At 43.9% G+C, this 25,101-nt stretch overlaps 1 protein-coding gene across 1 annotated transcript; it reads left to right on the top strand.

Moving 5' to 3' along the window:
* Nucleotides 1-679: 679 nt before the first annotated feature.
* pygb (phosphorylase, glycogen; brain) lies at nt 680-24,393 on the top strand. The gene is made up of 20 exons (XM_046358825.1): nt 680-1,118; nt 6,255-6,356; nt 8,350-8,428; nt 8,580-8,683; nt 8,763-8,894; nt 9,038-9,149; nt 10,383-10,465; nt 14,121-14,264; nt 14,983-15,075; nt 18,012-18,158; nt 18,485-18,648; nt 18,908-19,022; nt 19,288-19,389; nt 19,543-19,690; nt 20,539-20,597; nt 20,772-20,913; nt 21,744-21,951; nt 22,106-22,240; nt 22,778-22,844; nt 23,367-24,393. The coding sequence occupies exons 1-20, from the start codon at nt 876-878 to the stop codon at nt 23,529-23,531; spliced, it is 2,544 nt and encodes an 847-aa protein (XP_046214781.1). The 5' UTR covers nt 680-875; the 3' UTR covers nt 23,532-24,393.
* The last annotated feature ends 708 nt before the right edge of the window (nt 24,394-25,101 follow it).

The following is a 25,101-nucleotide window of genomic DNA, read 5'->3' as shown; positions in this document are numbered from 1 at the left end:
GCAATACACTACATTTCACTGACAGTCGCAAGTCAACAATCATCTATTTGGTATTTGCAGTGAGCGCTGCGTTTCTTTCCAACTGTAGGTAATACAATTTAAAACAATCCACATTGTATTTTTTTAAAGAGGCTAATGATCCTCTGGCCAAATCATGCTTTAGTAGGCTAGCCTATTTTAATGATTTAATGTATTTCTGTATAGACAGGAGAAGGCTAATTAGGTTATATAATTTCGGCAATGTATTTGAATTTCCTTTTGGGAAGCGCTTAGCTTCAACTACCCGTTTGGACGCGTCGGCTATTGGAAAGTGTTTAGGCCAAAGACAGGTTTAGAAACTCTGTGGTTCGGTTTATCTACAATGCTAGTCGTCAACAACTGCTGTCCCCGACACTATCACTAGATGGCGCTGTAAGACGATCTAGCCACAACGAAGCGGAAACAGACCATCATTCCCCATCTTATAGCTAAATGGCCCCGACATACCATAAATCAGTACCATAACCATTGAGCTATAAAAAACACTCATAACAAGTGTAAGTAGCTAGATTATACCAAACATTATAATTCCCACTTCTGTCTGTGACTATACTATTACAGAACATTAAGACGTCGACATCGACGCGACGCTTGCTCTAGATCTGACGTCAAGACGTTTTCTTTTTCGCACAGATTGACTAATAAGAGACAAGTGCGAACACACTCCCCTCCCATCAATCCAAACTGATACAATTAAGGGGTGTGTTTCGAGGAAGTTTTTTTTCCTTCTAGGAACCAACTGTCTGCCACCAAGGGCTATCAGGCGTGGATCTTCTCAACTCAACTTCTAATCAATTCAAACCTTGCACAAATTCAGGTAGAGTTCATCTGAAGCTATGAGCAGCCCACTGAGTGATCATGAAAAGAGAAAACAGATCAGCGTGCGTGGCATTGCAGGGTTGGGCGATGTCGTAGAAATCAAGAAAAGTTTCAACAGGCATCTTCACTTCACTCTTGTCAAAGATCGCAATGTAGCCACCCCTCGGGATTACTACTTCGCCCTGGCTCACACAGTCAGGGACCACCTCGTTGGGAGATGGATCCGCACTCAGCAATATTATTATGAAAAAGATCCAAAGGTAAAGGCGAAAACATCTCCCGAAAGTATACAGGAAGTGTATGGGATTCGGTTTCCTTGTTACACATGCAATGTGTCCAGTTGCATTTTGAAATCAGTGGTTATTTGTATTGTTGGTCTGCACTTCATGACAGTTTCTATTTGATTATTCCCAGATGGCCTGTATGTGTAGAAGAGGATACCCAATTTACTGCAATGAGTTGTTTCCATAGACTGTATGAAAAATCATTATTTTGTTCAAAATTGTATCAGCTTCCTAGTGGTGGCTGCAACCTGGTCTCAAGAGCATTTCATAATATTCTGTACGTAAATCCGAAACACTTCATTTAGTGTACTCTACTTTTCATATTGTATGTATTAATTTGTGAATGTCCATCTCCCATTTCGTATATATGATATGTTACGAATTTGGAAAAATATGTTTTGTATTCTAGCATGGTGGTTAACGTTAGCTAGCTGGCAATTGTTAGCTAGGCTAAGGGTTCAGTTTAGGAGTTGGGTTAGCTAAAGGGGTTAGGGGAAGTTTTTTAAATATTTTTTAACTAACATGCTAAGTAGTTGCAAAGTAGCTCTAAAAGGTAGTAAGTGAATTTTTACCCCTTTTTTCTCCCCAATTTCATGGTATCCAATTGTTGTAGAAGCTACTATCTTGCCTCATCGCTACAACTCCCGTACAGGCTCGGGAGAGACGAAGGTTGAAAGTCATGCGTCCAACGATACACAACCCAACCAAGCTGCACTGCTTCTTAACACCGCGCACATCCAACCCGGAAGCCAGCCGCACCAATGTGTCGGAGGAAACACCGTGTACCTGTCAACCTTGGTTAGCGCGCACTGCGCCCGGCCCCCAACAGGAGTCGCTGGTGCGCAATGAGACAAGGACATCCCTACCAGCCAGGCCCTCCCTAACCCGAACAACGCTAGGCCAATTGTGCGTCGCCCCACGGACCTCCCGGTCGCGGCCGGTTACGACAGAGCCTGGGCGTAAACCCAGGGACTCTGATGGCACAGCTGGCGCTGCAGTACAGCGCCCTTAACCACTGCACCACCCGGGAGGCCCGTAACCATCTGTCTTATGTAACCAAATCAAACATTACATATCCTACTAATTTGAGTGTCTCTGATTTACATTTTACTATGTTCCGTCTAGTCTGAGACCAGGCTGAGTAGTAATTTAACACACAGGTGAATATCTACTTCCAGGCATTTGGCTACCAATAGCATAGCTCTCAAGAACCCAAGTGGGGTATACCCAGTTTACAGCCGGCCCCCCTTAAGTTCTCAGTTGATGGTACTGATCACAGCCTGCTCCCTCGCGAAGTACACTCCCGATGCTTTGTTTAACCCCGACGCTATATCTAAACGCAAATACGCCTCACCTGCGATACGGGGTTGGAAAACTTTTGGAACCTAACTTTCATAGCGAGAAAAAAATATTTAAAATACAAAATATACACTTACTATGCGAAGCGACACATCCTCCCACCTTGCGCAGGCATTTACATTGGACCATTCCACTTTTCCTGTGTTTCTCAAATACAGCTGAGTGCAACTTTCCTAAACTGCGTACAGTAAAAGTGTATCTTTAGTATTTGAAAAAGTATTTCTTGATTATGAGAAAGTTAGATTCCAACTGTATCATGTGCGAGGCGTATTTGCGTTTAGACATTAGTATTTTGGCAGCATTGACGCGTCAGTGAAATATAGCCTAGTTCTCTTTACTCATTATGTATTTATTCCTCATGTTATTGTTTTACTATTCTATCACTTTTTTTCTCTCTGCGTTGTTGAGTAGTAAGTACGCATTTCACTGTTAGTCTACACTTGTTTACGAAGCATTTGACAAATCAAATTTGATTTGATCACCTCAGGCAGCAGACAGCTTTGCGAATAGACTGTATGTATGATGTTTAACATTTACCATCTATTTGAATGGGCTACCAATAGCCTTTATTATCCAATATTCAATATGTTCAGTATGCTGGATCATTAAGACAAGACTACAGATTGAGTGTTTCTTTTTTTATCAGCATCTACATTTTGTCTTGCAATAGTGAAAGAGCCATGGGCATTTGGTTTGTCTTAATTATTCAGTATAGTTTATGCATTTTTTTCAAAACCTAGCTAGAGGTTGTCCATATTTTATTGTGGACATACCCTTTTTACACATCTGTGCATGAACGTGTTGGAAACATGCCCAGATATTGCATAACCTGCATCACAGAGTAATGGGCCGGAAAATGTATACACTTATCTACAGGCTAAATATGGTCTGTCTGCCATAGTCTTCCCTTTTACTTGGAAAGGGAATTATTTGAATTCAGAGAGAGTGTAACAGTACAACTTTAGATTGTCCCCTCACCCATACCCGGACGCGAACCAGGGACCCTCTGCACGCATCAATAACAGTCACCCACGAAGCATCGTTACCCATCGCTCCACAAAAGCCGCGGCCATTGCAGAGCAAGGGGAACCACTACTTCAAGGTCTCAGAGCAAGTGGCGTCACCGATTGAAACGCTATTTAGCGCGCACAACCGCTAACTAGCTAAATCAAATCAAATCAAATCAAATTTTATTTGTCACATACACATGGTTAGCAGATGTTAATGCGAGTGTAGCGAAATGCTTGTGCTTCTAGTTCCGACAATGCAGTGATAACCAACAAGTAATCTAACTAACAATTCCAAAACTACTGTCTTATACACAGTGTAAGGGGACAAGGAACATGTACATAAGGATATATGAATGAGTGATGGTACAGAGCAGCATACAGTAGATGGTATCGAGTACAGTATATACATATGAGATGAGTATGTAGACAAAGTAAACAAAGTGGCATAGTTAAAGTGGCTAGTGATACATGTGTTACATAAGGATGCAGTCGATGTTGTAGAGTACAGTATATACATATGTATATGAGATGAATAATGTAGGGTAAGTAACATTATATAAGGTAGCATTGTTTAAAGTGGCTAGTGATATATTTACATCATTTCCCATCAATTCCCATTATTAAATGGCTGGAGTTGGGTCAGTGTCAATGACAGTGTGTTGGCAGCAGCCACTCAATGTTAGTGGTGGCTATTTAACAGTCTGATGGCCTTGAGATAGAAGCTGTTTTTCAGTCTCTCGGTCCCAGCTTTGATGCACCTGTACTGACCTCGCCTTCTGGATGATAGCGGGGTGAACAGGCAGTGGTTCGGGTGGTTGATGTCCTTGATGATCTTTATGGCCTTCCTGTAACAACGGGTGGTGTAGGTGTCCTGGAGGGCAGGTAGTTTGCCCCCGGTGATGCGTTGTGCAGTCCTCACTACCCTCTGGAGAGCCTTACGGTTGAGGGCGGAGCAGTTGCCGTACCAGGCGGTGATACAGCCCGCCAGGATGCTCTCGATTGTGCATCTGTAGAAGTTTGTGAGTGCTTTTGGTGACAAGCCGAATTTCTTCAGCCTCCTGAGGTTGAATAGGCGCTGCTGCGCCTTCTTCACGACGCTGTCAGTGTGAGTGGACCAATTCAGTTTGTCTGTGATGTGTATGCCGAGGAACTTAAAACTAGCTACCCTCTCCACTACTGTTCCATCGATGTGGATAGGGGGTGTTCCCTCTGCTGTTTCCTGAAGTCCACAATCATCTCCTTAGTTTTGTTGACGTTGAGTGTGAGGTTATTTTCCTGACACCACACTCCAAGGGCCCTCACCTCCTCCCTGTAGGCCGTCTCGTCGTTGTTGGTAATCAAGCCTACCACTGTTGTGTCGTCCGCAAACTTGATGATTGAGTTGGAGGCGTGCGTGGCCACGCAGTCGTGGGTGAACAGGGAGTACAGGAGAGGGCTCAGAACGCACCCTTGTGGGGCCCCGTGTTGAGGATCAGCGGGGAGGAGATGTTGTTGCCTACCCTCACCACCTGGGGCGGCCCGTCAGGAAGTCCAGTACCCAGTTGCACAGGGCGGGGTCGAGACCCAGGGTCTCGAGCTTGATGACGAGCTTGGAGGGTACTATGGTGTTGAATGCCGAGCTGTAGTCGATGAACAGCATTCTCACATAGGTATTCCTCTTGTCCAGGTGGGTTAGGGCAGTGTGCAGTGTGGTTGAGATTGCATCGTCTGTGGACCTATTTGGGCGGTAAGCAAATTGGAGTGGGTCTAGGGTGTCAGGTAGGGTGGAGGTGATATGGTCCTTGACTAGTCTCTCAAAGCACTTCATGATGACGGAAGTGAGTGCTACGGGGCGGTAGTCGTTTAGCTCAGTTACCTTAGCTTTCTTGGGAACAGGAACAATGGTGGCCCTCTTGAAGCATGTGGGAACAGCAGACTGGTATAGGGATTGATTGAATATGTCCGTAAACACACCAGCCAGCTGGTCTGCGCATGCTCGGAGGGCGCGGCTGGGGATGCCGTCTGGGCCTGCAGCCTTGCGAGGGTTAACACGTTTAAATGTCTTAATCACCTCGGCTGCAGCTAGCCGTTTCACATCCGTTACAAGAGCAATCAATGCAGTAGAATCAGTAAAATAGCAGCTGCAGTGGTGAGAAAGCACTGAGCTCCAGCCAAACCTAAAGATTCCAGCAGCATAATGTAATGTTCTCTCTAACAAAGGATTCTACCAATGCACGTGATCTGAGACAATGACCAGTTCCAGACCTTATGGGCAGGGTGATGGCTTTGAATGAATAACAGAAAAACCTGTTGGCTTTTCAACCCTGTGTTGTTCGGAGCTAAATTCTTGCATACGGTATATCCCCATGCCATCCATTGTGTGGAACTAAACAGTCCCTCATCTGAGAAATACTTTTTTCCCTCCTGCTCTGGCAACAATCAAGTTGACACGTTCCTTAGCATAGCTTTGCATGGGTTCTGATTCTGAACAGTGCCAATGACCGGATGGTATTGCTTCCTCTCTGGGGGGTGGTGAGGGTGGTGGAGGACTGAGGGGGAATAGTCAGAGCAGTGAATAATCTGAGATGCGTTAGGCTACAAGTGACCGAGTGCTAAGGTGAGGGTCTGCAGTACTGCGTGTTGGTGGTTTATGACGTCATGCTGACCCAACTTGTCTCAAGTCTGTAGCACAGATTTTTTTCCAAACCGTTTCTTTGACTGTCTACACATCTCTGAAATGCTGAAACCCATCTGTCATCTTCAGAGGATCCACTATCTATCATTGGAGTTTTACATGGGTCGGACCCTTCAGAACACCATGATCAACCTGGGCCTGCAGAATGCCTGCGATGAAGCCATCTACCAGGTAAAACCATACACCTGCACTGCCAGTGTCTTTAAAAAATGAAATAAAAACTGTACCTCCTGCCATACAGTCAGGATGAAGATGTGGGCCTCAACTCCCCACGTATCCATCCCTAGTCCAAAATCAGACCTGACTTTGTGTGATGGGCTTATTAGTGTCTCTCCCAGGTACAATGCTTTCATCACCAGCGTCACAGTCCAGCTCTAGCACTGAAGCTCACTGTGTTCTGACTGGGAGGGGGGATCATTTTACCATTCATCCAATACATGTTTTATAAGGCCTCCCTTTGTTTTAACTTTCAATGGGGATTTAAAGAGTTTCTTCAATATTTTTGAATGCTTTTTAGTCACTAGTTCTGAAAGTAGCGCTCTACAGCCAAAAAGTGTGAAATTGTGTACCACGTCAATGCAAGCTCTTGTTTTGCTGTGTGTACATCTTGCTAGCTGTCACTCAAATGTTGAGGGGCTGAAGCTCATTAGCTAGATCTCAAACTGCTAGGGGGCTGGCCTACGTCGGGGGAACATTTTGGGAAAATGATGCAGCACAGCTTCTAGAAAAACAGTTGCTTTCAAACTAGGGATTTCGTGGCCAATTAAAGTGAGACAGTAATTCTACTCATAGATTATGCATGTTTGAACTACACATTGACACATCCAGCCCAAAACGGGAGGTTTATAAAATACTTAGTCACTAAAGTTCCAGAGCACGTCTTTAATGCTAATAGCTGTAACCCTAGTTCTCAGGATTAAGGTGCCTTTGCTAGTGATGCTTTAGAGACTATCAGTACAGACTGTTTACTGAGGCTGCCTGTCCCAGTATCTGAACGTTACAGATGTCAACGATGACTATGACATGTCTCCACTCTAAAGCCCTGGAAGCTCCGATTCAAACTCACATTAGACAGCTCTGTAAGCGTTATAATGTTAAAATGAGTTAGTTGCTCAGCAAAAATCCATATTTGGTAATAACTAATACATTTACCCCTGTTACGGCCAGTATGTACTTCCAAAAAAGGTCTAAATAAAAATGTACACGCAACCGAAAACATGCCTATTCGACACCTCCAATTTAAATCCGTCATTACAGTGCAGGTTGGAAGTCTACAACAGCCTAATGCATTGGAAGTGCCAAAGATGATTTATTTTCCCGGTTGCTTTTATATTTTTATATAGACCTTTTTTGGAAGTACATACTGGCCGTAAAGGGAGTACATTTAAGATAGTTGCTCAGCAAAAATCCATATTTGGTGAATAACTAACACATTTTGACATAACGCTTGCAGAGCTGTCTGTGAGTTTGAATTGGAGCCTCCTTGGGCGATCGAGAGGAGACCCGCCAGACTCATGGTTGACATCTCTAACTGACAGATACTGGGGCAGAGGCTACCATGCCTCTCGTATAGTTTCTCAGTGTAATATCTGATAAGTAGACCTAGCCAATGTGGTCTCCTCAAAAGCAACATGAGATTTAGACCTAATGTACAGTATCTGTAGCTTTTCACAATCTTCTTGTTCAGGACAGTGCACCCTTTTTATTTGCACGAAGTTAAAAGAGAATCTCCCTATGAAAAACAAGGCATCACAGCCTGCAAGTGTGAGGTCTGTTGGCCACGTTGTGTAGACGAGGAGGCCTACATTGGGAGAGTCAACAGCAGTCGGTTCTCACTCAGTAGAGAAATGTAGGCCTATATTTGTTTTATTTCCTCATTGTTCTTCATCGGAACACAATCTACAAGGAACATGATGTTACAAGTGTATGATTTTTTTAAAAAAATACCACACACCAACCAACCTGCAAGTAGGCTACATACTGCTGTGTCTGTATTGCTTCAATTCAAACTTTAACAGTAGGCTTATTAGGACTACTTGTGCTTGAAGTTTCTACAATGCAGACAAGGGTTACTCAAGTTCATGTCAAACTCTATTGGCACCTGTTGCTGATGTATGCCTGGGGCTGTATAGGAGATGGTTCTAACGAGTTCTCTGTTGACCAGCTGGGCTTGGACATAGAGGAGCTGGAGGAGATCGAGGAGGATGCTGGCTTGGGGAATGGGGGACTGGGCCGCCTTGCAGGTAAGGCTTCAAACACTCTTTGTCACAAATGCCTTGTGACACTCAGACATTCGAACATGATCTTTGTGAACTCGAACATCTCACCCAACGCAGGCAAATGTAAGTAGAGCATACCATAAGACATGGACCTTCACACGTTCTTCCATTTCAGCTTGTTTCCTGGACTCCATGGCCTCTCTGGGCCTGGCAGCCTATGGCTATGGTATCCGCTATGAGTTTGGCATCTTTAACCAGAAGATCTCCAATGGCTGGCAGGTAATGGAGCATGGCATTCTTGGTTACATTTAGCGGTTATTGTGATATTGCATCCTTACATATTTGTGTTCCCTCTCAGGTGGAGGAGGCTGATGATTGGCTGCGGTATGGGAACCCGTGGGAGAAGGCTCGTCCAGAGTACATGCTCCCTGTGCATTTCTATGGCCGAGTGGAGCAAACAGCAGAGGGTGTAAAGTGGGTGGACACCCAGGTGAGTCTGTGCACCAGACACGCGTGTACACATGCACCATGTGATCCCAGACAAAACATTTGAATCGATCAGCATTTCTCTTCTAAATTCTCTGTTTCCCATTTCATTTCTCCTAATACTTTTTTTTTCTCTTTGTTCCCTAGGTTGTCCTGGCCATGCCTTATGACACTCCTGTGCCTGGATTCAAGAACAACACAGTTAACACCATGAGACTGTGGTCTGCCAAGGCACCCATTGACTTCAACCTGCAGGAATGTACGTCTCCATGCCCATTTTTAGCATAGATCTGTTTAGCTGTTAAGATATCTAGCCTGTTGTCAATAGAGGTTGGTAACACTACTCAGAAACTTTAATCAAACTGTAGCTGATACACTCAGGTGCCTGAAAGACACCTTGCTTAGGCCTATGTTAAGAACACGCTAGTCACAATTGATAATGGAAGTTATATTGCTGTCTATGGGAGCTAATTAATCTCTAGAGAACTGTGGAATGTAGACCTTGAGCCCAGCCTTGAACTGTGAGTCCAGTTTTGCACAGATAGACATTTCTTTTGAGGTTCTAAGGATTTATTTATGGAAAATACATCCAGATTTTTCTTTGTATAATATTTATTACTTACAAAGTCATCTGGCCTGCAGTAGTTATTATTCTGGGTTCTTGGTTTCTCCTCTTATATGGCATGTGGACAGAGAGCCAGGGAAATTATGCTAATATAACATCAGGCCAAGATTAATGGGTATTGATGCAAAGAGTGGCAATGGGGGGGGGTTACCTTTAAAAATAATCTGTTTGGAATACAAAGTGTTGCCCCCTGTACCAACACAATGCCATTGCCCCATTGGTGGGGGAGGGGAGAGGGCAGCCTGCCAACATTACTCATGGATACGACCCTCTTAGGACATGGATCTTAGGGCGCTTTCTACGCTGACTGTTTCCAGGAACTCTCTAATGTTGTGCAGAAAATCCTTAATGAAGTTGGCCACACTCAGCCAAAATAAATTCAACACTGGATCCCATTTCAAATGATGTGACATGACATAATACTAAGATGGTGTGCCATTCTCCAAGTGAAGTGAAGTGAAGTGTGTGTGTGGGTCTTCCAAGCTGTATTTAGACGAGCATGAGAGGCAGGTTTGGTTGAGTTAATGTTTACCATGCAAGCATGTGTAGCCATGAGAAACGACTGGGCTCATGTAATCGACGAGTGGTTACAGCAAGGGACAAACCTACAAGTCACATCTCTCGTGACCTTTCTTTCAACCACTACTCAATTGCATTAGGATCAGTTATAAACCCCTTCTTCAAAGTGAGGCGTAGATCATCTATGCTGTTTTATACTGTGTACCTATACTGCTCAGCCACAGCAGGACCCACAACAGCCAAGCTGCCTAAAGCCTTTGAAGAAGAGATTGTCCTCAACCTTGACAGGTTGCTGATGTATAGTTGAAATACTGTATCATTTTAAATGGTCCCCTCTCTCTTGTGCAGTCAATGTTGGTGACTACATTGAAGCTGTGTTAGACCGCAACCTGGCTGAGAACATCTCACGCGTCCTCTATCCCAACGACAATGTGAGTATCTATGTAACCCTTATGGAGTAGAGATGACATTCTGCAAGTGCTCAAAGTGAAAATGACACAGCAATAGTGTGTGAGGAAAAAGGCATTCACTAGGCCACATGGGGGTGGTGCGTTCTCTCCAGCCACGACCTAATAAGGTCATAAGGGATGTGTTGTGGCGGTGTCCGCAATCTCCTCAGTGCTGCAGACTCCGATGTGTAACGTGAAGCACATCAGCTGTTCAAGTTAGGATGAGGAAACCGCAAGGTTGCTCAACATCTACTGAGAATGGTATTACTCAAGATGCATGTAGATATGTGTAGCATAGTTAGTATGAGTGGAGCAGAGGTCTATGCCTGCCCCAGTTTATCCCTTGGTTAAATAAAAGCAGCATTTGGTAAAAGTTGGTTCAACCCGTGCCTCTCATACATACTCCTGCTGTATCTGACATGGTAGTGTGATACAGTGCAGACCCCTTCACTTTTGTCATGTTACAGGCTTGTTTTTAAAATTGATTAAATTGTAAAGAATCCTCATCAATCTACACACAATACTCTATAATGACAAAGCAAAAACAGGTTTTTAGATTTTTTTGTCCACATAAAAAATATTTAAAAAAAAATATATATATATATATATATTTTTTTTTTTTATACAGACGTTTTGCTATGATACTCAAAATTGAGCTCAGGTGCATCCTGTTTCTGTTTCTACAACTTGATTGGAGTCCACCTGTGGTAAATTCAATTGATTGGACATGATTTGGAAAGGGGCACACACCTGTTTATATAAGGTCCCCTCAGAGCATAAACCAAGCAAATCAAATTTTATTGGTCACATGCATTAATATCTGCTATCCATGTGTGAGTGCAGTGAAATGCCTGTGCTTCTAGTTCCGACAGTGCAGTAATATCTAACAAGTAATCTAACAATTCCCCAACTACCTAATACACACAAATCTAAAGGGGTCAATGAAAATATGTACATGTAAATATATGGATGAGTGATGGCCGAGCGGCATAGGCAAGGTGCAATAGATGGTATAAAATACAGTATATACATATGATATGCCTAATGTAAGATATGTAAACATTATTAAAGTGGCATTGTTTAAAGTGACTAGTGATCCATTTATTGAAGTGGCCAGTGATTGGTTCTCAATGTAGGCAGGAGCCTCTGAGTTAGTGATTGCTGTTTTTCAGTCTCTCGGTCCCAGCTTTGATGCAGCTGTACTGACCTCGCCTTCTGGATGGTAGCGGTGTGAACAGGCAGTGGCTCAGGTGGTTGTTGTCCTTGATGATCTTTTTGGCCTTTCTGTGACTTTGGGTGCTGTAGGTGTCATGGAGGTCAGATTGTTTGCCCCCAGTGATGCGTTGTGCTGACCACAACACCCTCTGGAGAGCCTTTCAGTTGAGGGTGGTGCTGTTGCCGTACCAGGCTGCGATACAGCCCGACAGGATGATCTCGATTGTGCATCTAAAAGTTTCAGGGTTTTTGATGACAAGCCCAAAATTTCACCCTCCTGAGGTTGAAGAGGCATTGTTGCGTGTGGGTGGACCATTTCACTTTGTCGATGTGGCTAGGGGTGCTCCCTCTGCTCTTTCCTGAAGTCCACGATCATCTCCTTTGTTTTGTTGGTGCTGAGTGAGAGGTTGTTTTTCCTGACAACGCTCCGAGGGCCCTCACCACCTCCCTTGTAGGCCGTCTCGTCATTATTGGTAATCAAGCCTACTACTGTTGTGTCGTCTGCAAACTTGATGATTGAGTTGGACGCATGCATGGCCATGCAGTCGTGGATGAACAGGGATTACAGGAGCGGGCTGAGCACGCACCCTTGTGGGTCCCCAGTGTTGAGGGTCAGCGAAGTGATGTTTCCTACCTTCACCACCTGCGGGCGGCCCATCAAAGACCTGGACAAAATTGCATACGTTGGGGTTGAGACCCAGGCCCTCCAGCTTGATGAGCTTGGAGGGTACTATGGTGTTGAAGGCTGAGCTGTAGTCAATGAACAGCATTCTTACATAGGTATTCCTCTTGTTCAGATGGGATAGGGCAGTGTGATGGCGATTGCATCGTCTGTGTACCTGTTGGGGCGGTATGCAAACTGAAGTGGGTCTAGGGTGACCGGTAAGGTGGAGGTGATATAATCCTTGACTAGTCTCTCAAAGCACTTCATGATGACAGAAGTGAGTGCTACGGGGCTGTAGTCATTTAGTTCAGTCATTGTTGCTTTCCTGAAGCATGTGGGGACAGCAGATTTGAATAGGAAGCGATTGAATATGTTCGGAAACACACCAGCCAGCTAGTCTGCGCATTTTCTGAGGATGCGGCCAGGGATGCAGTCCTTGTTAGCGGGCCATGACGGTATTATCCTCAAAGCGTGCAAAGAAGGTGTTTAGTTTGTCTGGAAGCGTGATGTCGGTTTCCGTGACGTGACTGGTTTTCTTTTTGTAGTCTTTTTGTGATTTACTGTCGACCCGTGTCTCCAGCCGTGTCTCGTGTCTGAGCCATTGAATTGCGACTCCACTTTGTCCCTGTACCGGCATTTTGCTTGTTTGATTGCCTTGCGGAGGGAATAACTGCACGGTTTATATTCAGCCATATTCCCAGAGTACGAAGGAATTGTCCGTAGAACTCCGAAAAAGGATTGTGTCGAGTCAGATCTGGGGAAGGGTACCAAAAAATGTCTGCAGCATTGAAGGTCTCCAAGAACACAGTGGCTTTCATTCTTAAATTGAAGAATTTTGGAACCACCAAGACTTTTCCTAGAGCTGGCAACCAGTCAAACTGAGCAATTGGGCAAGAAGGGCCTTGGTCAGGAAGGTGACCAAGAACCCAATGGTCACTTTGACAGGGCTCCAGTGTTCCTCTGTGGAGATGGTTGTCCTTTTGGAATGTTCTTCCATCTCTGCAGCACTCTACCAATCAGGCCTTTATGGTAGAGTGGCCAGACAGGAATCTACTTCTCAGTAAAAGGAACATGACAGCCCGCTTGGAGTTTGCCAAAAGGCACCTAAAGTACACAGCTAAGACAACGCAGGTGTGGATTCGGGACAAGTCTCTGACTATCCTTGAGGGGCCCAGCCAGAGCCAAGACTTGATACCGGTCTAACATCTCCGGAGAGACCTGAAAAATTGCTGTGCAGCGACGCACCCCATCCAACCTGACAGCTTGAGAGGATATGCAGAGAAGAATGGGAGAAACTTGCCAAATGCAGGTATGCCAAGCTTGTAGCTTGGCATACCCAAGAAGCCTTGAGGCTGTAATCGCTGCCAAATGTGCTTCAATAAAGTACTGATTAAAGGGTCTGAATACTTATGTAAAAGTGATATTTCAGTTTAGTTTTTTATGCATTTGCAAACATGTCTAAATCTATTTTTGGTTTATCATTATGGGGTATTGAGGGGGGGAAACCACTTTAACCACATTTTTGTTACATTACAGCCGTATTCTTAAATGGATTAAATAGTTAAGGGGTCTGAATACCTTCCGAATGCTTTGGATATACTATTTATTCACAAGCATTTCACTGCACCTGCGATAACGTCTGCAAATCTGTGTCCGACGCTAAACTGATGCCATTTATTCACCACATGGGGTCAACTTGCCCTTGAGTGATTGCTTTGAGAATAGACTGTGTTATCATTCTAAAGTGTGTGTGCTCAGTTCTTTGAGGGCAAGGAGCTGCGTCTGAAGCAAGAGTACTTTGTGGTGGCCGCCACACTGCAGGACATCATCCGCCGCTTCAAGTCTTCTAAGTTTGGCTGCAGAGACCCTGTCAGGACCTCCTTTGAGACCTTCCCAGAGAAGGTATTGTATTTCACTATATCCAATTTTGAGCTGTCAATTGTTTTTTTTTCTTTGATAAACCCAACCTTATTACTGTTCCTCAAATCCCATACACAACCTTTAATATTACACATTTTACAATTAGTACAACCAATTTTTATTTAATTGATCCTTTATTTAACTAGGCACAGTTAATAACAAAGTATTATTTACGATGATGGCCTACCAAAAGGCTTCCTGCGGGGACTGGCTGGATGTAATTTATATATATATAGGACAAACACACCTCACGACAAGAGACACTGCAACACTACATAAAGAGGGGCCTAAGACAACAGCATAGCATGGCAGCGACACATGAAAACACAGCATGGTAGCAACACAACATGGTATAAACATTATGGCTACAGACAACAGCACATGGGGCAAGAAGGTAGACAACAATACATCATGCAAAGCAGCCACAACTGTCAGCAAGTGTCCATGATTGAGTCTTTGAATGAAGAGATTGAGATAAAACTGTCCAGTTTGAGTGTTTGTTGCAGCTCGTTCGAGTCGCTAGCAGCAGCGACCTGAAAAGACAAGCGACCTAGGGATGTGTGTGCTTTGAGGACCTTTAACAGAATGTGATTGGCAGAACGGGTGTTGAGGAGGATGAGAGCTGCAGTATATCTCTCAGATAGGGGGGAGTGAGGCCTAAACCATGGCCATGACTGACACTCTCTCCATCCACTGGTAGGTAGCCATCCAGCTGAATGACACCCACCCTGCCTTGGCCATCCCTGAGCTGATGAGGATCCTAGTGGATCTGGAGAAGTTGGACTGGGACAAGGTAACGTATTCTCCCAGGCTAGGGTTGAATGGCGGGAACCCAGTTACCGAGATTTTCCGCCAAAAACCACTCTCTTTACCCGGGATAAATAACTGAGGGAAACCAGTGAATTTTAATGCATTTATTTATATCAACAGCATGATGTAAAATGGAACTGTTAAATTATATGCGATGTCTTAAACTTGCTTCTGTGGTCTGCCTGATCAATCATCAATGCTCATGTTGACAGCCCATCTCCGTATGTAGTGCACTTCACAATGCATATAGACTTATCATCTCATGTTTTTTTTCTTGTGACAGGTAGGTCTACATCTGCTGCAGCATAGCCTATGATACAGTAATATAAGGATTGAACGCCTAATTTACACATCTCCTTTCGGGGGTCCCCTTTTTATTGTAAAGATGTATATTGTTTTTAATTGCAGCTGCAGTTTTTGTTTTAAACAGACTATCACTCGAATATTGTTGTGTGAGCAGTCTTTCTCTCTCTCTCTCTCTCCATCAATTCCATCTGAAATGGCATCCAAAATACATAGACCTGTTGAAGATTGAGAAATATACATTTGAAGTAGGAAGTTTACATACACTTAGGTTGGCGTCATTAAAACTATAGTTTTGGCAAGTCCGTTAGGACATCTACTTTGTGCATGACACACACACTTTTTCCAACAATTGTTTACAGACAAATTATTTGGCTTCTAATTCACTGGATCACAATTGCAGTGGTTCAGAAGTTCACATACACTAAGTTGACTGTGGCTTTAAACAGCTTGGAAAATTCCAGAAAGGGATGTCATGGCTTCAAAAGCTTCTGATAGGCTAATTGACATCATTTGAGTCAATTGGAGGTGTACCTGTGGATGCATTTGGGTAAAATCCCTGGCGAAGCCAGAAGAAAAAGCTGTATTACAACCTATGTCTCGTGATAATTGCGTTGTTCACTCTACAACGTGTGTGTGTGTGTGTGTGTGTGTGTATATAGCAAGCAAGTTTGTTTCCGATATTTTCGGACCACTAAGCAACTATTGATTTAGAACCACAGAGAGTCACCCCAAGTCGCAAGGAAAACAGGAGCTGCCTCCATTAATCCAGCACCATTTCAACATAATCAGATCACCTCTGCTTAGTGACAACTAAAAGTGACAACTAGAAGATACCCGAAACAATTTAGTCCTATCAATGTAGGATAAATATGTGGCTATCCATGGTTCTGATTTCTGTGCATGTGACTGCGTGTGCGTACACATTTGTGCAAGTAGAAAAAACATGTTGACTCGGCCTACTTGTAGAGAAATGCCAATGCCACCCTCTTCTCTTTCATGTTGACAAAACAGTCCATCACTCTGTCAGTACATGCTTTTATTTTCTGTTGTCCTAGGCTACCTGACTAAAATGCTTGCTCGCTAGCCTAAGTTCTTGTCATGGGCACCCCTAGCTAGTTAACATTAGCCTTCTACATATTGAACTTCCATCCTCTCAGGCCAGGGGAACAATATATGAATTAATGATTGGATCAGAATCCCTATACCCATCCATGGCTAATTTAGGAAAGGGCCAATAGCTAGCTAGCCCCTGGAGGACAACAACACAACAAGATGCAACAATTCAAGATGTTTCTGTCAATGACGTATGCCTCAATGCGATTTGAAAGGAATGACACCAAATCCAAACTGTCTTCCCTTGACACTTTTTTTTGTTGGTGCGACAGGACCATTCACAGTTGAGTTTACTCTGTTTAGCGCAACGCTGATTGGCTATTTTTGTGGGGGGAGGGGGTTTATCAAGGGAGGCCAAATCCTCGCTGGCTTCTATTGCATTTGCATTCGCATTCAATGATACGGGCCTCAACAATGTCATAAATAGTTGGACCAGACCGCATCAGATGGAAACCTACAGACAGAGGGGCGCTGTTTAACTCACTCGGATGCTTTCTCCGGTGAGATACATTCAGCCATTTGCGAGTTGAAGGAAAATTGTGAGACACAGAGAGACTAAAATAGAAATGAGTCTCTATCTGATTTGTTTTTTTGGGGGGAAGCCTGGCTTCCCTTGGCACCCATGAATACAAGCCATGGTTTATTTACCCAAGAGAGCATATAGCTATCTACATCTATGGGCTTTCATGTTTTTCTGTCGTATGGAATGTGCAGTAGCCTATACATCATATATGTATTGGATAACGGCACAATCGCTTAGGATTTTAAAATGTGTTTTTAATGTAGGGCTCATAGAAAGTATTTAATGAAAGGGTCATCAGGCTCAGGTAGCATCAGGCTTGATCAAAGCTCTAATCAAATCCAGACAGGCCTATTTGTATGCTTTTGAAGGACACTTCAGGTTTTGGCGGGAAATACCGGGTTACCCGTGAGAAAAGATTTTATTCTCAGGATGGATCAGTTGTAAAGTACTGGGAAAATAATAAACCCTATCCCAGGCCTGGCACTCACTATGACAGTCAGACAAACCGTACCAAGTGAGATGGCTGTGTAGATGGTAGGACTGCTTAGGTGTGGGACTGTGTCCCAGTATGAACTCTGGTTGAACTGGAAACCAGAGCGGTTTTGGGGCAGCATTGTTTGAGCAGGGTGGTTTTGCCAAGTCATCGTGACGCCGTAACTGAACTGATCCAGCGTGTTGAGCTTGGGTGGAGCCTGTGTATTGGGCAATGCTTCCCTCCTCAGGGAAAACTTCCTTCTACTTGAAGAAATAATACAGGTGGCTAGGAATCACCATTTATTGATATAAATCTGTTACATTGTACAGTACATGCAATTTTCATTGCACCTGTATATGTACAGTATTAGTTATTTATCCTAATCCAATCAACAAACATGTTTTGTGATTGAACTGATTCGGATGCACTTTCATTGTATAGACATAGTTGACCTGCGATGCCTTTTCTCTTCTCTCCTTACGCCGTCCCCTGTGTGTTCCAGGCTTGGGAGGTGACGCGTCAGACCTGTGCCTACACCAACCACACCGTCCTGCCGGAGGCCCTGGAGCGCTGGCCCATCGACCTGTTTGAGAAGCTGCTGCCTCGCCACCTGCAGATCATCTATGAGATCAACCACCTCCACCTCCAAGTAAGCCCTCTGTGTCCACTCACTGTCTCGGGACAAAGAAGGCTGATTTCTGCTGCTCTGAAATGGGAGATCTTATCATTCATCTCGACTTGGTACGTGCTTTTGATACTGGGTGCTTGAACAAGCTTATCCAGAGTGTGGATCTTTTTCTGTGCTCTGAAGGATCCCCCCCCTCGTCCCCTCCTTTTGGAGTGCTGTCTTGTTTCTTTCCACAGATCTGCGCTCAGTGTAACTTTACCTATTTATATTAGTAATCAGCAGCACACAAATGCAAGTTGGGACTATATGTCTGCGTACTTATGAGTTGATTCTCTGTGTCCTCTCAGAGGATCGCTGCCATGTTCCCAGGGGACGATGACCGCCTGAGGAGGATGTCCCTGATCGAGGAGGGAGACCCCAAGAGGATCAACATGGCCCACTTGTGTGTGGTGGGCTCCCACGCTGTCAACGGGGTCGCCCGGATCCACTCTGAAATCGTCAAGAACACCGTGTTAGTGTTTGACCCGAATTCACGTTTGATTATGAAATAAGTCTCACCGAAATAGGTGGTGATGGTGGCAGCTTTACACGAAACAATTGCCAGGCAAACCTGGAGTATTGTTTTATTAGCTTTCCAGCGACGTTGACATTCCTGTTGCGTTGAACGAGTCTATCAGAAAGACATCCGCTGATCAACTAACTTGTTGTGTGCCTGATATATGGTTGTTATATGGTTGTTATATGGTTGTTGTATGTCTCTCCGTCCTCAGTTTCAAGGACTTCTATGAGGTGGAGCCAGAGAAGTTCCAGAACAAGACCAATGGTATCACTCCTCGCCGCTGGCTGCTGCTGTGTAACCCAGGCCTGGCTGACCTCATCGCTGAGGTAACAGATTTGTACAGGGCTAGAGTACAGAGTACCTCCGAGTGTCTTTTTTGTTTGGTGCTACCTGCTGGGGAATGAACCTCATTGTGGGTTAGTAGTCCTGCACACCCAATGAACTAATGTCTACCCTTTGTTGTGTTGACACTGATCAGTATGTGGTTATTCAAGACCACAAAAGACTCTGCACACTGTGTCCACATGCTCAAATTCAATTATATGACTATGGTAACTATTTATGCTTTCATGCTTTTTGTTTTCGCTGTAGAAAATTGGAGACGACTTCTTGACAGACCTCTTCCAGCTGAGGAAACTACTGGACTTCATTGATGATGATGCTTTCATTTGTGACATCGCCAATGTAAAACAGGTAGCTGCTCATTCAGTTCCACGCTCTTAACATCTCAACCCATTATTTCTTTCTCCCATAAACACAAGAATATAGAGTTGCTACAATCTGGTGTCGTGGCCAGTCTTGGGAAACCCCTTCCACCTTTAAATGCCCCTCTGTGTGTTATTACAGGAGAACAAGCAGAAGTTTGCAGCCTACCTGGAGAAGGAGTATGAGGTGAAGATCAACCCTGACTCCATCTTTGACATCCATGTGAAGAGAATCCATGAGTACAAGAGACAACTGCTCAACGTCCTCCACATCATCACCTTCTACAACCGTAAGAGCTCCTCCACACCTCATAATATGGGGTGATGTTAGTGCCAACAGAAATCTCATACTTCAAACAACTTGCACAGTGGAGACTGGTTGCACAGCCAGCACTTTCAGCAACCCAAAGGGCTCAGTGTTTTACATCCCTAATGATTTAAGGCTCCTGAGTGGCACAGCTCGGTCTGGAGGCGTCACTACAGAGCCTGGTTCGATCCCGGGCTGTTTCACAACCGGCCATGAACGGGAGTCCCATAGGGCGGTGCATAATTGGCCCAGTGTCATGTGGGTTCGGGGAAGGTTTGGCTGGGGTAGGCCGTCCATTGTAAATAAGAATCTGTTCATAACTCACTTGCCTAGTTAAATAAAAAAATGTAAGAACATTTAATTCAGGCAACTTCTATTGAGTAAATCGTTAGACAAAAATCTGTTCATAAGAACATCATTGTGGCAGTGAAAGCCCACTGCTGTTTGTAATCTCGAGTGACACACTGTCATTTTGGTTCTGGGCAATTTGGACAGAGATCCCAGTAGTAGGTGTACACTGCCCTCTGGCTGTGGAACTGTTTTTAATTTTAATTTAATTTAACCTTTAAGCTAGGCAAGTCAGTTAAGAATGATTCTTATTTACAATGACGGCCTACCCAGGCCAAACCCTAACTCGGACAATGATGGGCCAATTGTGCGCCGCCCTATGGGACTCCCAATCAAGGCTGGCTGTAATACAGCCTGTAATTGAACCAGGGTCTGTAGTGACACCTCTAGCACTGAGATGCAGTGCCTTAAACTGTTGCGCCACTTGGGATCCCAGTTAACTGAGCTGAGGGAAATGGAGTAAATTATAATATTTCTCTACAGGGATTAAAAAGGACCCCTCTAAACACTTTGTTCCCAGGACTGTGATAATTGGAGGAAAGGTATGTAGCTAGACATCTGAGGTATATGACACAATCAGTCACCATGGAAATAGTATTTTGAAAATGAAATGTTGACCTGTTTGATACTTTATATTCGATGTAAGATGAGTTAGTCATTCAGACATTTTTTTCCCTCATCAATATCCAACTGTTGACGCTGCCCTCTCTACCCAGGCTGCACCTGGCTACCACATGGCCAAAATGATCATCAAGTTGATCACGGCAGTGGGCCAGGTGATCAACAACGACCCGGTGGTGGGGGACAGGTTAAAGGTCATCTACCTCGAGAACTACAGGGTCTCCCTAGCAGAGAAAGGTGAGGGAATGGTTTGTCCAAGGATTCACAGATGGCTTCCTTTCCTCATGTCCTCTCCTTTATGACCATCAATATGGAATGACTTGATAGGGGTGAGGAATAGGGTTCAATCCTATCTAGTCCTGTCTGCTATCATTGAAGGAAAGAGAGGCTACTGAGAATGGAACCCGAATCCTGTTTGTATGGCGCTATGGTTTGGACAGTTGTTTTTATGTCAATGTTTTAATGTTGTTCTACAGTATGTCTACATGTTACTGGGTAGCAGTGGTGGGAAAAGTACCCAATTGTCATACTTGAGTAAAAGTAGATGCCTTAATAGAAAATGACTCAAGTAAAAAAGTCCACACAAGTGGAAGTCTAAAAGTAATTGGTTTTAAATATACTTAAGTATCAGAAGTGACAGTATAAATCATTTCACATTCCTTAAATTAAGCAAAACAGACGGCACAATTTTCTTGTTTTAATTTATGGATAACTAGGGGCACAATCCAACAACACTCAGACATAATTTATAAATGAAGGATTTGTGTTTAGTGAGTCAACCAGATAAGAGGTAGTAGAGATGGCCAGAGATGTTCTCTGATGTGTGTGAATTGGACCATTTTCCTGTCCTGCTAAGCATTCAAATAGTAACGAGTACTTTTGTGTGTAACGTACAATATTTTGTTTAGGGATGTAGTGAAGTAAAAGTTGTCAAAACTATAAATACCCCCAAAAACGACTTAAGTGGTACTTTAAAGTATTTTTACTTCAGTACTTTACACCACTGCTGGGTAGGATATACCTAGTATGTTTGTTAAGCCCTTCCCTCTCCCTGCTGTATGTTCCAGTGATCCCTGCAGCTGACTTATCAGAACAGATCTCCACAGCGGGAACAGAGGCCTCTGGCACCGGCAACATGAAGTTCATGCTGAACGGAGCGCTCACCATCGGCACCATGGACGGCGCCAACGTAGAGATGGCTGAGGAGGCCGGAGAGGAGAACCTCTTCATCTTCGGCATGAGGGTAGAGGATGTGGATGCCATGGACAAAACAGGGTGAGAAAGAGCTGACTGGATTGGTGTCAGAATGAATGGGACTTGTCATAGACTTAGAAATAAGCGACGCAGAGCAACGGCAAACGTGTGCTCCTGTAAATGTTTAGCCATCATAAGGATAACCTTGCAACCTTCAAACAATGTATCTGCCCAGGTACAATGCCAGGGAGTACTATGAGCGTCTATCAGAGCTGAGGCAGGTGATAGATCAGATCCAGACTGGCTACTTCAGTCCCAAAGAGCATGAGCTCTTCAAGGATGTGGTGAACATGCTGATGAACCATGACAGGTAAGCAGAATAACCGCAGTGTTGTTGACATATCAGTGTTATTAGCATATTGTCAGCTCTTCAGAATGCAAGGACGAACTGACCTTGCTTGTTGCTGTTAGCCCAATTTTGTTTGTTCCCCCCAAGTTTTCCGAGCTAAACATGTATTAATTGTTGGACATAAGACTGTAAAAACACCAGAAAATTCACTCCAAGTGATTTTTTATTTTTTTTTGTAAATCTGTTCCAAAGTACTCCCACGCAAAATAGAGAGGGATATGTGATTGTGTACAAATGTAAGCAAGGTTTGAAATTATTGTTTTAGTCAAATATTATATCAGTTGGGCTTTTTGCGTTCAATTTGTAAATGATTTGTAATTATGTTCCGGCCTCCTGACCATGCGCTCAAGAAAAACATTGTCCTTCTGCTGGATCTAGTTGACGATCCCTACAATAGGGTACTTGATCACTGTTGTATTATCTGAAATGGATGTGGTATCTCTATGTTTTGAAAACCTAAGAACTAATTTGTCACTCTGCATCGCTTCCTCACCTCAGGTTCAAAGTGTTTGCTGACTATGAGGCCTACATCACTTGCCAAGATCGAGTCAATGAGCTTTACAAGGTGGGCTATATGTAATGGATTTCATACCTTGAAGAACAGTTCTTGCACACTTCTGTCTATTTGAGCCTGTGATGTCTGGCCCTTACGTTGACAGTTTTAGTAAGTCCACCAGGGGGTGCTGTCTGATATGGCTCTGTCTACCTTCATACCAACACAAACTGCAAAGCCATCTCTCTCTCTACCATTGGGAGGTCAGGGCAGTCAGCATGTCACGTTTACCTGTCAGCAGCCCAGTCCTGGTGTTGTGTTACCGTCTCATGTCTTTAGTCTCATTAACAGCTGGGGCTCCTGTTGCACTCGACGGTTGGGTTGTCACAAAGTGCAACAATTTACAGCAAACCCCGGCACCCCCATTAGCTGCTTCTATTACCAGTTCCCCATGTGGTTGCTGAATTACCACATCCGTTACAATCGTGTAGACCGACAATCGTCTGTACTCGCCGTAATCATACTAGACAAAACAAGAAGGCAGTCGTTTGTGGCCGACATTTTGATTGAGCTTCCCAATTGTTTTCTTTTCAGAACCCTATAGAGTGGACAAGAACAGTGATTCGAAACATCGCGGGTTCCGGCAAGTTCTCCAGCGACCGAACCATCAGCGAGTACGCCCGGGATATCTGGGGCGTGGAGCCCTCCGATGTGAAGATCCCACCCCCCAACGAGCCCCCTGTTGAATCCTGCAAATGAGGAGCTGCTCTTCACTCTCTAGTTAGGAGAGAAGTGCTTGTGTTACTTCTCCTCGCTGTAAGTCTGTCTCATCAGGCTTGACTCATGGCCCACCCATTACCACATTGCAGAGATGGGGTTCGAGTCGGAGGCAGATCGCATGTGCAACGTCTAAACAGCCAAAGGAAGCGTGTTTGCATCTAGCCTCTGCTTACTATTACTCCTGCTAGTCTTTGACTCCACCATGTGCACGTATACTGTAGATGCCAATCCCAGTTGATCAGTAATGACCATACAGTTTACACTGCTGAATATGATTGGTCTATTACTGCCTCGGAATAGTCAACCAAAAAGAACACATTTTGTTTGCTACTAAGACTTGTAATGGGGATTTTGTTTTAACCATCACTTACAAAGCATTGCATTTCAGAGTTATAGAATGTGTACTGTGATATTTTCCTCTCTATATATGTAAAGTAAGTGCCTTTCTTTTTAAAGTAAGTGCCTTTCTACAATTCTACTGTATTTGATTTGAAAATGTGTAGTATACAGCTTGGCCAAACAGTTCTGATGCTTCACTATGACCATTAGGAAAACCATGCTCAGTGGCCTGTTAGAACACTCACACTTCAGAGATCATGGAACAGCTGTCCCCATAAATGGCCTTGGCGTGACTTCTGAATTGAGATGGCTACTGTATGAGTAATCTATATTTCAGTAGCATCACTTAAATGCCTTCGCTAAATGTACTTCAAACAAAAAGCATATGCTGTTTCTCAGTAACTACCTTTTTTAAGCAGTTGTCTTTTTTCATCCTTCAATAAGTACTGTATCACTGGTCACCGCAATCACGTTCATATTATTAAATGTGTTTTTTTTGTGATTTATAGTGTGAATATCATTCTACATTTGAGTATAGGGATCCTTAGGTAAATAGTCAAACTGCAGTGGTAACCTGTTGTGGTCTGCCATGTCTCTGCACCCCTCTGCATCTGGCTTGCTGCTCAAACTGGTCCAACAGGAGTGTTCTTACTCCCAAGCCTGCTTCTGATTTGTGGGGACTAGCACCACTACAGCATGTTTTCAAAGACTGCATCTACACAGGCAGCCCCAATTCTGATCTTTTTTTCTCACTAATTGGTCTTGAAGGATGAGCTCCAATGCAAAAATCTGTGACTGGCCAAAATACCAATTAGTGGGGGAAAAAAAGTTGGGCTGCATTTACACAGGCAGCCCATCTGGCATTGCCACTTGATCCAGATGCTCAGCTCCCAATACCATCCTCAAAACAATGCATTTAAAGCTAGAATCCTTCATTGAAACAGTCACCCTGCCTTTTCTTTCTGTAAAAAGCTCAGGCATGGGCCTAGAGAAATGTAACCACTCAAATTCATTAGCTGAGCTATAGCTGCAAGAACTGACCAGCCATGATATCAAAATGATAGGTTTGCCTCAACATGGTTAACTGTAAACACAGTATTAACATTGAGGTAAATCAAGCTTATGATCTGATGGGGTAAGTTCTATACCGATTTGAGTAGATCACTAATGTAGCAATTTAGGATTTTAGCTTTGACATTCTTCAAATTGT

This window comes from Oncorhynchus gorbuscha, linkage group LG08 (genome assembly GCF_021184085.1).
Source record: "Oncorhynchus gorbuscha isolate QuinsamMale2020 ecotype Even-year linkage group LG08, OgorEven_v1.0, whole genome shotgun sequence".
Lineage (NCBI taxonomy): Eukaryota > Metazoa > Chordata > Actinopteri > Salmoniformes > Salmonidae > Oncorhynchus > Oncorhynchus gorbuscha.
The sequence above is the reverse complement of the archived record's forward strand: the minus strand, read 5'-3'. Positions and strand labels throughout refer to the sequence as shown.

Bases quoted from the DNA above. Each gene is read 5' to 3' on its own strand.
- pygb (XM_046358825.1), top strand. From the start codon at position 876: ATGAGCAGCCCACTGAGTGATCATGAAAAGAGAAAACAGATCAGCGTG. The intron at 8,684-8,762 runs GTAATGGAGCAT...GTTCCCTCTCAG, and splicing joins AGATCTCCAATGGCTGGCAG to GTGGAGGAGGCTGATGATTG. The intron at 8,895-9,037 runs GTGAGTCTGTGC...TTTGTTCCCTAG, and splicing joins TAAAGTGGGTGGACACCCAG to GTTGTCCTGGCCATGCCTTA.